Genomic DNA, 14,471 nt, shown 5'->3' with positions numbered 1-14,471 from the left:
TGCCGGTTCTGTAATCAGCCGGAAATCATCATCACATGCTTTCAGATGGAGCAGAATTTAATACACATAGCCGTAGTTCACTGACAAGTTACACAAAAAATTCGCAGACGATTTTATTGCGCGATTATGAAATCGAAGAAATCGTTCGCGATAATGACAGCTGTTTGCATAGCTTCTCAGTGAACTACGGCTCTGTGAAGTAAATGCTGCTCCATCTGAAAGCATGGGAAAATACCACATTTAATAACATTTTTTTTTTATATTCATAACGTCAGTCGAGTGTTTGAAATAAATCCTTCTGTGAGATGATGTGGCTTCTTACACAGAATAAGGCACGCAACATATTTCATAGTATTTAAGCAATGATAAAGGCATTGCATTATAAATATACTTTATTTGAGTGAAAATCAGATAAACCGTATATTGCCGTAGTCGTGTGTTTATTAGTCATGTTGAATCAATCAAAGCAGTTGAATCTTCTGTTTATTTAGCTGCAGCGATAGGCATTTTCTGGGTTTCTTCTGCGAGGTGTATTTGGAGTTTCAGCACGAGTTCAATCGCGATCTCGATTCCATTTGAATTTATCGTGCAGCCCTAGTCAAGTTAATATTCGTCAACTTTTGACACATCATGTTGATGCTGATATAGCTTGTAATAGCTAACTGTGAGTGTGTACCTGAGAAAATGTAGTTGTATCCAGTGCGTCCATAAAGTTCGCCCCAACCTGCTAGTGTGGATGATCGACACACATGCTACAATAAAGGAGAGAAAAAAACAGTTTAAGGTCACTAGAACAAAAACAGAAACACAGGCCCCTGGTAAAGCTAACTACAGAGGAGTCTGGAAGCTTGTTAGTAGCTCCTAGTAAATTATAACAACCTTCAAAGTTAAGGCTGATAGTCCAGAACTCAACACTTCAGTACTAAAGATCCCGACAGCCAGATTTCACAAGAAAATATTAAATCTGTTATTGACACTATGATTTGTCTACTATCAGTATATCCAAATGTTTAACAAGGGCATGTCCTACAACTATAACATAGCAGTGTATTAAAAAAAAAAATTAATAAAACAACAACAGAAATCATCTGGTGATCCAAAAATCTACTATGCCATACTAGGCCAATTGTGCACTGAAAATTTGATTATGGCAAGATAGTTACCTTTCCATTGTAGAGGATGACTGGACAGACAAATCTCCCTCTACAGCGAGCCATCTTACTGCGGTTCACCAGATCCTGCAACCTACTGATCTGCACTGTACTCTCAAAGCTGAACAAAGATGAAGAAAAAGATTCATTTTAAAAATGTTTACAATACACTGGTGACAGAGCAATATATCAATATACAATCAGCCAAGAACTTTGCCCACATGGCCATTTAACAGAAGTAATCATAAGAAAAACAGGTACAATGTCAACATTATAACAAAAAGGTATGTCTTCAGATTTCATTCACAGATATTAGCCGGTAGTTACAAAACCATGCAGTCTTCCCACAATGTTCTTAAAGGGGTCATCGGATGCCCATTTTCCACAAGTTTATATAATTCTTTAGGGTCTTAATGAAAAGTCTATAACATACTTTGGTTAAAATTTCTCAATTGTAGTGTAAAACAACACCCTTTTTACCCTGTCAAAAACAGCTCTTTTCAGAGGAAGCCGTTTTGTTGCATACCGCTTTAAATGCTAATGAGCTCTGCTATCCCTGCCCCTCTCTTCTGTGGGGTGACAGGCAGTTCTCTGAGAGACTGTTTACTTTAGCCGCATTTAGCTGCAAAACTTGCTAACTAGCACGTTATTAGGAAAGGCGATTTGCAAAGATTCATAAAAAAAACCTTATACTCCTTCTGGAGGTGAAGGTGGATCACGAATGATCGCGCAAAGATAAACGCATTTAGGTAGATCGGGCGGCGCATTCCCTTCAAAAACAAACAATCCACTGCTCAGCGGCTCAGATGTCAGGAGTAAAGGAAGACTGCTATGTTCATTATTACATCCAACAACAAAAGACCTCAATCGCTTAGGAGACATTCTTGTCTACATCTGCTCCGGCGGTGAAACATGGCGGACTAATGACCACTGTTTCCAACTCTCGTGAGACAAATAAGCAACTGCAGCTTTAAAAACAAGCTCAATATTTTTTGACGATTTATTATCATCAATATTATTTATTATCAATTATTTATTACCAATAAATGAGCCTGCCACATTAAACTGAAACCACTCTTTTATCTGAAAAGCAAAAACAGAAGCTATTTGTAATATAGGCTATTCGAACCATATTTACTCTTAGTATTATTATAGGACTACTTGTTTTTTTATTACAGCCCGTGATAATTAATACATTACAAAAACATTGTATCATCGCTTGGATTACAGCATCACACGCCTTATTTTTGAACGTGATTTTTCTCTAAAGAGGGCGAGGAGGGGGCGGAACATTTGGCAAATTACGCTGCAGCACTTATATTATTGCACTGGTTGGCTATTAACTGCGAGCAGACAGAGTGTCATTCAATGCATTGGAGAATACGGCGAACATAAATAAAGAAACAAAGTTGCTTGTCAGATTTCCCTAACAAGCAACCATATTTTTTTTTAAATAAGCCCAAAAAAATAGCAACCTGCGACCCGGGATTTTTTCACACGACTTGGCAACTCTGCTGATGACAGCTCACTCAGGGCGGGTCTAAGGTAAAGCAGTGTCAAGTCAACAATCGTGGGAGGGCCTGGGTCTGTGTGACGTCACACAGACAGGCATCTGAGAACGGCTTTATTTGAGAAAGGGGTAATGATTTTAAAAACCACTGGGTGGATTTTTATCATTATAGGGTGGTTGTGTACACACACTGCCAACACACATTTATGTTCAAACAACATGTAAAAGTGCATTTCGCATATGACCCCTGTAACTGCAGAAGTAGTTACATTAAACAAAGTAGATTAACATTTCTATATCAGTAATTAAAAGGTAATTACAATGTAGTGAGTGATGAATCAAAGTATGTAGGCTACTTGTGTTTGAGTAACTACAAGTTCCATGTTTTGTTTTAACATTTGATTGAACACTACTATAATGGAACTGTATAATATCAGATGCAAGATCCTGGTTTATTACTAACCTAACTTTAGTTTATCTCTCAAGAAAGCCCCAAATTCATCACATTTAATATTTAAAAAATTTCCAAATGGTATCTGGGTGATAGTTTAAAGAATTGTCAGAATTCAATGGTTGTTTTGGTTCTTCGAGACCAGAGCTGCTCTGATTGCATTATTTAAAATTATTTAAATCATCATTTCATTATTAAAATCATTATTTAAAAACATAAGTAGTGTTGACAGGCTGTACATGTCAACATGTTTATCTGATTATGGTTGTTTCCTTACATTTCTGTTAACAGTGATAAAAAAATACTGAAATACCTTATATGAATAAATATTAGCAAAAATGCATACATAAAATATATTAGAAATAAAGATTTTTATAAATAACAAACCATAGGAATTAACATTTTTATTTTAATATTTTTAATTTTGTGTGAGCATATTGAAACTTGTCATGCATAAGTAGTGGCACAGGGTGGCGCACATACCATTTAAATGAAAACATGAGTTCATTGATGTAATTTAATCAGTCTGCCATTTTTTCCATTAGTTACTCCTGCTTGGAGGCTTCTATAAAAATGTAGTTGATATGTGGTGTGTGTTTCAACTAATATGCAACGCTTACACATTTACTAGAGCATGAATTGTAAATTACTACATCAAAAAAATCAAGTATAAGACTTTTGTTAAGGCATGTGTCATTGGCAGTACAGCAATATAGGAATTAAGCCACATTGATAATGTTCTTCTTTTACTATAAAAATCATGGTATCTTTCAAGAATCTCTTTTCAGAGAAATAAGGCAAAACATAAATATAAAATGCTTATTCCCATTGACTTTTTCCCAACATAACTAACAACCAATCTGTCAACTACTGTGTCTCTTCAGTAGACTAAAAGAGACAGCAATGTTTTTACCTCTCTTTATGGTTGTCTGAAGATTCATATTCCAGAAACACAATCTTCCGTGGGTAGTGACCACACACGTCCCCATTGGTGTTGTGGATGATACTGTACTTGTAGTCCCGGCCAAACAGCTCCAAACAGCGCTTCTCTATTCTCTCTACCTAAAAATACATATAAAATGCATACATAATACATACATAACATTTTTAAAGCTTTTTTAAGACCCTTTCACAAAGCAAAAAATTATCACAAGATTATCAGAAGAACAAGAACAAGTTCAACCCTCTAATTTCAGCAACAAACAGAGACAGATATGACTCCGAAGTAAAGTAATTAACTTTTTTGGATGTTGAAATATAATCATCATCAGATCAGCAGCAAAAATAATTTGCAGTTTTTTGGTAAATTAAATTATATTGAGTACTTTTGTTTGTATTGTATATTTTCATTTTCTTATATCATCACTCATTTCATCACCCATTTACAACCATTTATCTGTTAACACCATTGTGATGCATTCACAATGATTTTGGCCATATTCTTATCTCTGCATGAGTGTTTAAGTGTACAAATCAGTTTAACTGTGCAACCAGTTAAACAACAACTGCCTGTGAAATATGAGAATGGTTATGTCATTTTGACAGAACCTGCATTATTTCCCTGGACTTTCATCATCTCGAAACACATGTAGGTCTGAGACAACACCTAATGTTAACCACAGCACTGTGCCATGGTGGTTATTGCAGACAATGCAAGTTCGAACCTGAAAATCAGCCTGTTTTACTACGCTTGATCTACACCCTAACTTCTATATGGCTGTTTGCATTTATATTATATATACATTTAGGGCTGCACAATTAATCGAATTTCTAATCGCAATTACAATTACGGATGCCACAATTATGTAATCGTTCAAAGCGACAATTAATCATTCAAAGTCCACTTATGTTATTCTGCGTGCTTAAGAATAATACCATGAAAAATAAACCATGCATATTTTTACTTTTTTTATTTAAAGAAGAAACCAGTCCAATGTTTAGTTCACATTTGAGGCTTAATACTATAGAAAAGCAATAAAAGGTAGTTAAGAGTGTTTTCATCTAAAAATATGGCATGCGGTTGCTTCAAACAATGGTATAAATATCATTCAATGTAAATTGTGATAATCGTAATTAATAATCGCAATTACAATTTCAAAGGAATAATCAACAATTATGATTTTTGCCATAATCATGCAGCCCTATATACATTCTATTCTATTACATTCTGCAAGTGCATTCTGCATCCCCAATGCATGGTCTTTTAGTTACTACGGCCAATCACAATTGTGGACCAATCACAATTACTGTGGTCTATATAGACAGGACATAGTTTTGAAGAGGTGCACTTTAGGTTACAGAGAAGTATAAAGCAGTCTTTATGGTCGTGGGTTAGTTTTAACTACTATGATGATGCATCAGAACACAAGCATCATCTCAAATATCTAACATGTATTCATTTTTTTCTCTGCTTAATCTGTGACTTTGGAAAGAAAAGACTCATGAAATCAATTTCCCTTTGGAAGTTCCTTAAAGTCATATGAGCTGCTTCCAGTTGCTGTTAAGAAAAATTATTTAATTATGAAAACCTTATGAAGTAATTACATTAAATGTTATTAATTTTTAATTGTATCACATGACATTTCCAAAGTCATTAATTAATTGATGTATTATTATTATTTTATTTATTTACTTATTATTCATGTTCAAAATCACATTAAACCAACAGGAATACAAAGACTACGTTTATATGAATTTGGCACGTGTTTTAAACTACACTTTGGTTTTACTTTATCACCTTTTATATGTCATTGACCTATTTAACACCTGCTTTGAATTATGGGAAGGGACTGACTGATGTTTGATGTTTTCAGTCTTACCGACGGGGTGACCTCCTTCGCTCTGTACTGACTCTTAGAGAACACATAGATCAGATCGGTTATCTCCTCGCTCCGGCTAACCATCATCGAGCCGTCACCCGCCTTCGGCTCGATCCGAACCCGCCCTTCACTAAATAGCGCAGCTCCCTGGGGCCGAGAGGATCCTCCTGGCCATCCCTTCAGGGCAAGCTTCTTCCTCACCGCCCGCTTTAAGGCGCCGGGGCCGGAGCGGGTGGCGCGTCCCGAGTTCAGGGTCCTGGCGGGATGATTCCCCTCCACAGTCCTGGTGATCAAAATAGCCCGTTACCGACGGTACTAGACGTCACGACAAAGACTTCAAGACTTCTCGCCGCTATTATTTATCCAATCAGCAAAAAGAAAGAGTTCTGTAATTCATTTATAATGAAAGCCCCGTTTCGGCGTGTCTTTTCTTTCCCAGCGCTCACGTCAAAACACCGCATCCCACAAAATCTCAACACCCGGTCACCAATCACAGGAAATCCGCACGACTTTTTATCCTTGAGTCTTCACACGCTTTTTATCCTTGAGTTTTATAATCGACTTGATTTCGATCTGGAGACAAAACATTCAGTGTTGTTTACAACGCCAAAACGGTCGGCTATGTGTAAAGGGATACAATAGAGCAGTTTGTAATGTTGCAATGAAATCTATCCGTGTTGGATATAGCTAAGGAACTTTAACCAGGACCAGGGCCAGTAGTAAACAGGAAACTGAAGTGATCATGTGATCAATACTTCCTGAAAGGTGACGTCAAGTTGCGTTGTCTGCCATTTCAACTGAGAGCGTATTGGTCTTGCATTTGCCCAAAGGTTTAAATTCGTATTAGATTCAGTAATTGATTAAAATAAATCTGGGTTCATTAGAAACAGGCATATATTTCGTGATGGGCAAATGAAGTCTCGTGAAGTCTCGTGACTGTTTCGGGAAAAGAGTCAAAGCTTCGAGTGTGTTGAAAACATCGCCATCTGGTGGTTAATACAAATATAGCAGCCAAAAGCAGCCTGTGAAAGACGAAGCATCCACCACACATTCCATAGATCGGTTCAAGTTACGTGCACAAATAAAAGCCTAACAAGTGTGTGTGTTTGTTGAATTTCTGTCACTGATAAATTAATTTACCCATTAAACTGTGCATTTTAATACTAGTACGAATATCATATCAGCATATCAGCGGGCACCTTGATGTCAATTTGACGTCAAATTGTAGTCAAGATTTGATCAAGCTTCTTCTGTATTGCAACATTTTAAGTTCAGCTTGGACGGCAATTTCTTCCGGTGGTTAATTGGGTAAAAATAGGAAGTTATTGTTGGGGAAAATAAAAAATACACTCTTACCAGAATAATTATGTTTTTAGATTGTGTAAATTTAGTTTAAGCTGTCTCATTTGAATTCTTCCTTTAAGTTCTTTAAGACTACCACTAGGTGGAGCCCTAAGCATATGTTTTGTATTCTGGTTCTTTTACTGAAGAGGACTTGTACATGTTGTTTGATTTGTTTTTTTTTGTTGAACAAGCAGTAAAGTATGACGCACTTTGTTGGTCTGTGCGTTTATCAAGGAAATCACTGCTCCGAGTCTTTATTAAAACCAACAGGTTATGGGCCCAGAAGCAAAACGCTACAGTGAAGCTGCTGAACGGCTTATTGAAGGTATTGAGCGACAGTGAATAAAAAATGAGCTCGGAGTCCAAGACGGTGACAGTTGTTCCATTAAATGGATCAAACTATCCTACGTGGAAAGTGCAATGTCGAATGGCATTGATGAGAGACGGATTATGGAACTTGGTAAATGGTACAGAGACTGCTCCACGATCCGATCCAAGTAAGTTAGCATGTTATATGACTAAAAGTGATCGTGCACTGGCTACCATTGTATTGTAAATAGAACCGTCTTTGCTCTATTTAATTGGAGAGCCGGAAGATCCTACTGTCGTGTGGAAAAAGTTGTCGGATCAGTTTCAGAAGAAAACTTGGGCAAATAAGCTAGCACTGAGGCGCAAATTGTACTCGTTGCAATTGAAAAACGGAGACTCGATTCAAGAGCACATCAAGGTGTTGACTGAAACGTTTGATGCACTGTCAGTTGTGGGAGATCATATCGAAGAGGAAGATCGTGTGGTACACCTGCTAGCCAGTTTGCCTGACTCGTTCAACGTGTTAGTCACGGCACTTGAAGCAAGTGTGGATGTACCTAAAATGGAGGTCGCCACAGAACGATTGCTGCATGAAGAACGCAAACTGAGAGAACGTGATGTTGAAAACACCAGCAGTGATGTCAAAGCTCTGACTGGAAAACAGTTCTTGAGAGAAAAAGGCCCAAAATGTCATTACTGCAGAAGGTATGGACATATCAAGCGTAACTGCAGAGAGTTCAACAAATCTGCTCCAAACACAGACTTCAACAAAGAGAGTAAGAAGGCGGGCTATAAACACAAAGCTAACAAGGCAGCTGAACGAATTAATAAAACATTGATGGAGACAGTGAGATCAGTGTTAGCTGATGCAAAGCTACCTCAGAAGTTCTGGGCTGAAGCACTATCAACAGCTGTGTATCTGAGAAACAGAAGCCCAACGAAAGCAGTGAAAGGAATATGACTCCTTTTGAAGCCTGGACAGGTGAGAAACCAAATGTTGATCATCTACGTATATTTGGATGTACTGTATATGCACATGTACCCAATGATGAACGGAAGAAACTTGATCCCAAAGCAAAGAAATGTATCCTTCAGGGCTATGGAACAGACACGAAAGGATATCGACTTTATGATACACAACTTGCAAAGGTGTTCTACAGCCGAGATGTTATATTCAATGAGTCTGATCATGCAGTTGAGAAGGAGCCTAATGCAAGTGAAGAAAACATTGTGAAACGGTATGTGGAATTTGACTGTCGAGATCCTTACAGTGAGGACTCAGCGGAACAAGATATCCAAAGATCAGCAAGAGTGAGAAAACCACCTGACTATTATTCGACACAATTTCAGTCTGCTGTTGGTAGTCTGCTTTATTTGTCAACAAGAACAAGACCAGACATTGCTTATGCTGTGAACAATGTTGCGAGATTCTGTGCTAAACCCGCAAAGCATCACTGGACTGCTGTCAAACGGATCATGAGATACCTGAATGGCACTCTAAATCTAGGTCTGCTGTATAGCAAAGAAAAGCCAAAGGAATGCATTGGATTTTCTGATGCAGATTGGGCTGGACACCAAGATGATCGCAAATATGTATCAGGATACATGTTTCAAATCAGTGGAGCAGCGGTGAGTTGGAGAAGCAAGAAACAGACATGTGTAGCTCTCTCTACTGCTGAAGCTGAGTACATGGCATTGGCAAGTGCAGCTCAAGAAGCAGTTTGGATGCGACAACTGTTGACAGATTTAAAGGTCAACCAAACAGGACCGACGTTGATGTTTGAGGATAATCAGTCTGCTATCTGTATGGCAAAGAACCCACAATTTCATGGACGTGCCAAACACATTGACATCAAGTACCACTTCATTCGAGAGAAAACTGCAAGTGGAGTCATGGACTTGAAATACTGCAAGACTGAAGACATGATTGCTGACATATTCACCAAAGGACTGAGTGAAGAAAAGTTCACGAAGCTGAGACAGTTGGCTGGAGTGAAACCAGTTAATTAACTATTTTGTGTGCGAGTGAGAAGGAGTGTTGGGGAAAATAAAAAATACACTCTTACCAGAATAATTATGTTTTTAGATTGTGTAAATTTAGTTGAAGCTGTCTCATGTGAATTCTTCCTTTAAGTTCTTTAAGACTACCACTAGGGGGAGCCCTAAGCATATGTTTTGTATTCTGATTCTTTTACTGAAGAAGACCTGTACATGTTGTTTGATTTGTTTTTTTTGTTGTTGTTGAACAAGCTGTAAAGTATGACGCACTTTTTTGGTCTGTGCGTTTATCAAGGAAATCACTGCTCCGAGTCTTTATTAAACCCAACAGTTATCCCACACTGAAATTAGTTTAATATATATGTAGGCCAATATGTTTGACGTTCAGTTTACGTCAAATCAACGTCAAGTTTTAAACGTCCAATTGATGTCATATTGACATCAATGTTTAGTATGTTTAATTAGGATTTATAAAAATTTATGGAGTAATATGAATTTGTCGTTAGATTGATTAAGTTTAAATATAATTATTTTCTTAACTGAAGGATCGAAACGCATTTGGCACATCTTTTGAACCGTGATGTGCAGCCGTTGAATTTCTGCACGCGGAGCTGCTGACTTGAAAACTTAAAAAAAAAAAAAAATACTTTTTTGTACATTGCACATGCTGAAATAGAAAGGTAAACAGTGGAGTGATTGTTACATTTATTAAATCTACCAAAAATACCGATTTCCTGATAATACATTCACTAACATCTGTGAGTCCAGATTAATTGGGAGGCCTACAAACTAAAATTTCGGTTAGAGTCAACTAATTTAACAGATAATTTCGTGCGGTGACTGTTCACATAGACTGTGTCCTATTTTTATTTACCTTTATACGTATTTGTAATTCAAGTTATACATTTAGCTACTGTGGTTAATAGTCCGTGGGCCCAGGCCACAATTTTCACTAATTGGTACCACCCAAGGTGGCAAATTCTAGTTTGATTTTTTTTTAGTACATATCTCTAGATGATATTACAACATGATAACCTTTTGTTAGTGGTAGCGTTGTCACAGAAATCAGCCTTCAATGACACTAACCGTTGAGCCAAAGAATGAAAAAATCTTGTAAATTTATTTGAACAGAACGTCATACAAAGAAAAACAAAATAATTCTATCTTGTTCATGAACTTATTTGGTCATTGCAAACTTTCTGTTTATTCATCATCATCATCATCATATTCAACCAGTTTCATGACATCAGTATCCTCCTCCTCCTCCCTCTGATTGCTGCAGGTTTGTAGCTTGCACATTTCTGTGCACTTTAATTTGTTGGCAAGACAGGAACAGTCAGGAAGCTTGCAGGTCCGTGAACACTTGTAGGCCATAAGCTCCAGAACAGCCATTGGTGCTGGGGGTCCCCGCATCCAGTCAGCATACCTGTACAAATAAGTGGAAGATATTTCTCATCCATTTCAGTGAGGTGTCCAAATGTCTAGAAATGACCTATACATATTTATACTATTTTATTATTAGTTATTAGAAAATGTAATTATTGTATTTATTATAAGCATACCTTTGTCATCAGTTGTCCATCCATGTCCTTTTGGTTCGGGTATGTCTGGCTGTCCTTCCAGACAGTGCCTCCAGACAGCTGCCTGGTAATTGGCACGCTGTATATGCAGCTTTAAGGAGTCCCTGCAAGGGGGAAGTAGGCTGGACTCCACTTCACCCCTTTTGGTACAGAATAGCAGGTAATGTAGATCATTGACATCACACACACTAGACGATGTTGCATACATCCTAATGTAATTATTGTATTTATTATAAGCATACCTTTGTCATCAGTTGTCCATCCATGTCCTTTTGGTTCGGGTATGTCTGGCTGTCCTTCCAGACAGTGCCTCCAGACAGCTGCCTGGTAATTGGCACGCTGTATATGCAGCTTTAAGCAGTCCCTGCAAGGGGGAAGTAGGCTGGACTCCACTTCACCCCTTTTGGTACAGAATAGCAGGTAACGTAGATCATTGACATCACATACACTAGACGATGGTGCATACATCCTGCAGACAAATGATTCCATGTTGCTGTATAATTCCTCTGATACATCCCAGGATGTTCCCAGGGATTTGAAGGACTCTTGGAATGTCCTGTTTCCTTTCACAAGTTTGAGAGCGGTCAACGGCGTTGGTCTGTCTGAATACTCGAGTTTGATTGGCTGGTGTGTGTTCAAACAGTTGAATGCACTTGTTGTTCCAGTCAGTTTAATCACCTCTAAATTAATGCGCAGCCTTCACTAAAGCACAAACAGGCGCACAGAAACGGATTTCATTGATTTGATGCGTTTCAATACTAATATTTCTTTGGATTTTTGTAGAATTTTTAATTATCATGTCCCATGCACTCACGTTTGTTTTTGTTTCTCTCTGCAGATAAGTTATGTGAGTTGCTGATATCAAGGGAAAGCTAAAAAGGTAAAAATTTTATTATTTAGAGATGTTGAAGATACAGTGTTTTTAAATGTCATGTTTACTGGCAGTCATCGCTGTGTTACTGTGTGAGCCACTACAGGGATTCTTTGCATGTGATAATTTAAACGGTCAAAAAATGTTGATTGATGTGAAAGATATTATGTCAAATGAAAACTCACATTTAAAAAAGCTAGGAGGTTACCTTGCTCATTCAAAAACTGTGATAATTCTTTTTCAGTGAAATTGTTTTTCATGTCCACTCCCACCCATCTAGAAAGCGTAAATCATCCTTGAGAACTTGAACCACGTACAAGAGAGTGTCCTTTACGTCCTAAAGCCAGTAAAAGCAAGAAGTTCTTTCACGAATCAAGACTACAAGTATGTGTTTTGATTTGTACATAATGAAACTTTAATATTAGAAAAGTAAGCATAAAAATATATGAGTGTATATATTATATTTTCCTGGTTATAATTAAAAATTCCAAATAAAGCATAGTGTTACTGTGGCAAAATATAATACACATAACTTAAGTATTGTGTCCATTATTAAGTTCAAAGAACTACAAGTATGTGTTTTGATTTGTACATAATGAAACTTTAATATTAGAAAAGTAAGCATAAAAATATGAGTGTATATATTATATTTTCCTGGTTATAATTAAAAATTCCAAATAAAGCATAGTGTTACTGTGGCAAAATATAATGCACATAACTTAAGTATTGTGTCCATTATTAAGATCAAAGAGATGTTTGACAGTCCTCCAAACAACTAACTGTCCACAAACACAGCCAGATGGTGTGATGGTGATGGTCCCTTTCTGGTGAGTTCATGCCTATATTTAATGTTCCTATTCTGAATGCCTTTATTTTCGTATGAGATGCAAGAGGCATGTCACTTTTTTTTAATGTGTCTCAGTCTGTTTGACACTGAATTATTTTATATGTATTTATATATGTATATTTTTATTAAATGAAACATTTTATTTGTGTTACTGAAATGTAGCCTTCAACTGTCCTTCATATAATGAGGTGGATGGATAACGAGAACAAGATAAAATGGACCCAATTCAACCTTATGCTTTACATTTCCATGTGTTGGAAACCTGAATAGAGTATAATTAAACCAGGAGTTGGACTTTCAGGCCCTTGACACATGCTCTGTTGTTGATAAGTTGTGATTCTCAAGAATGCTTGAATTGTACATTTAAAATGAAACGTGCAGTACTAATTTTGGAAAAAGTGAAACTGCCTAATTTATGTGATAAAATGTTAGTGTTACTGTAATAATGTGTATACACATTACTTAAATAATGTGTATACTGTTTTTGGGAATTACTCAATATGCATCCTACTATATTGACACATTGTGATACAATATTTAATGCTCATTCTGTAAAAATTGTACACTAAAATGTGAGTTTTTTTAAAGTGTTGAACTGTAATTCATTATCATCCGTAGTATTTTTAACCTCTGATTTACATGTACTGTACTGTAGTTTTTCAGGGGATTCAAAATCCAGTTTACATTTGTATTTTTGAATTGTTGCTTGATGAATAAAACTTTTCTTACATTTATTACTTTTGTGTTGTTATTTTGGTGGTCTAGAATAGGACATCAGTGTGTGGACGTCAAATTGACAAGTTTTTGATGTCAATTTGATTTGTGTTTTTGACCTGTTTTTGTCAATTTGACGTCTTTTTGACATCAATTGCCCACTGGGGATGTAATAGAGGAATAATGTAGGCTACACATATGAATTGCATGAAATATGAAATGTATCTAAAATGAAACTGAATAAGTTCGAATTAAAGGGGTCATATGATGCTGCTAAAAAGAACATTATTTTGTGTATTTGGTGTAATGAAATGTGTTTATGCGGTTTAAAGTAAAAAAAACATTATTTTCCACATACTGTACATTATTGTTTCTCCTCTATGCCCCGCCTTTTTAAAACGCGTCGATTTTTACAAAGCTCATCGGTCTGAAAAGCGAGGTGTGCTGTGATTGGCCAGCTATCCAATGCGTTGTGATTGGCCGAATACCTCAAGCGGTGAGACGGAAATGTTACGCCCCTCACATACTGTCGATGCCGTGTCCCGGCCAGAGCGAAAACATTAAAACCCATTACAAACGAGGCATTTGTTGCATCCAGTGGGGACATAATTACTGATTATAATGACTTATACTGTCTTTTTACGCGTTGCGTTCATCGCGCCGCATAAACATAAAACCATGTCTGCATTTGTGATTGGAGAAATGACAAACAACAAGCGCTACTCTACACTGCTCAAAACTCGCGTTTGAATCATCAGTGGCAAATCCTTTAAATGAAAACGTACTTACGCGAGTCAGAACTGCCAGCATTTTAAGTCTAACGTTACTCTCCCAGGATCAGTAAACAGTCCTCCATAAAATGCGCTGCACACATCTG

The 14,471-nt window shown here is 37.0% G+C and overlaps 1 protein-coding gene and 1 long non-coding RNA gene across 3 annotated transcripts in view; one reads left to right on the top strand and one right to left on the bottom strand.

Moving 5' to 3' along the window:
* The window catches only part of mtmr14 (myotubularin related protein 14), a 17,544-nt gene extending 10,894 nt beyond the window's left edge, over window positions 1–6,650 (bottom strand). The window contains exons 1-5 of one of the 2 annotated variants that reach the window (XM_016486573.1): window positions 6,378–6,650; window positions 5,932–6,214; window positions 4,026–4,174; window positions 1,164–1,272; window positions 677–752 (exon numbers count right to left, since the gene is read on the bottom strand). In XM_016486573.1, coding sequence (XP_016342059.1) covers window positions 677–752; window positions 1,164–1,272; window positions 4,026–4,174; window positions 5,932–6,018 — 421 coding nt within the window. In that variant the 5' untranslated portion in view covers window positions 6,019–6,214; window positions 6,378–6,650. Of the gene's footprint in view, window positions 1–676; window positions 753–1,163; window positions 1,273–4,025; window positions 4,175–5,931 lie in introns of both variants that reach the window. The other variant, XM_016486574.1, reaches the window with a different exon arrangement.
* Window positions 6,651–11,768: 5,118 nt separating this feature from the next.
* Window positions 11,769–13,176, top strand: LOC107688898 (uncharacterized). Its single transcript, XR_001634275.1, has 4 exons — window positions 11,769–12,042; window positions 12,314–12,417; window positions 12,777–12,860; window positions 13,043–13,176. It is a non-coding gene; the product is annotated as an uncharacterized LOC107688898 (long non-coding RNA).
* The last annotated feature ends 1,295 nt before the right edge of the window (window positions 13,177–14,471 follow it).

The sequence above is a fragment of the Sinocyclocheilus anshuiensis genome, unplaced genomic scaffold (assembly GCF_001515605.1).
Source record: "Sinocyclocheilus anshuiensis isolate Anshui unplaced genomic scaffold, SAMN03320099.WGS_v1.1 scaffold101, whole genome shotgun sequence".
NCBI lineage: Eukaryota > Metazoa > Chordata > Actinopteri > Cypriniformes > Cyprinidae > Sinocyclocheilus > Sinocyclocheilus anshuiensis.
Note: the sequence above shows the minus strand (reverse complement) of the source record. Positions and strands in the feature narration are given on the sequence as shown.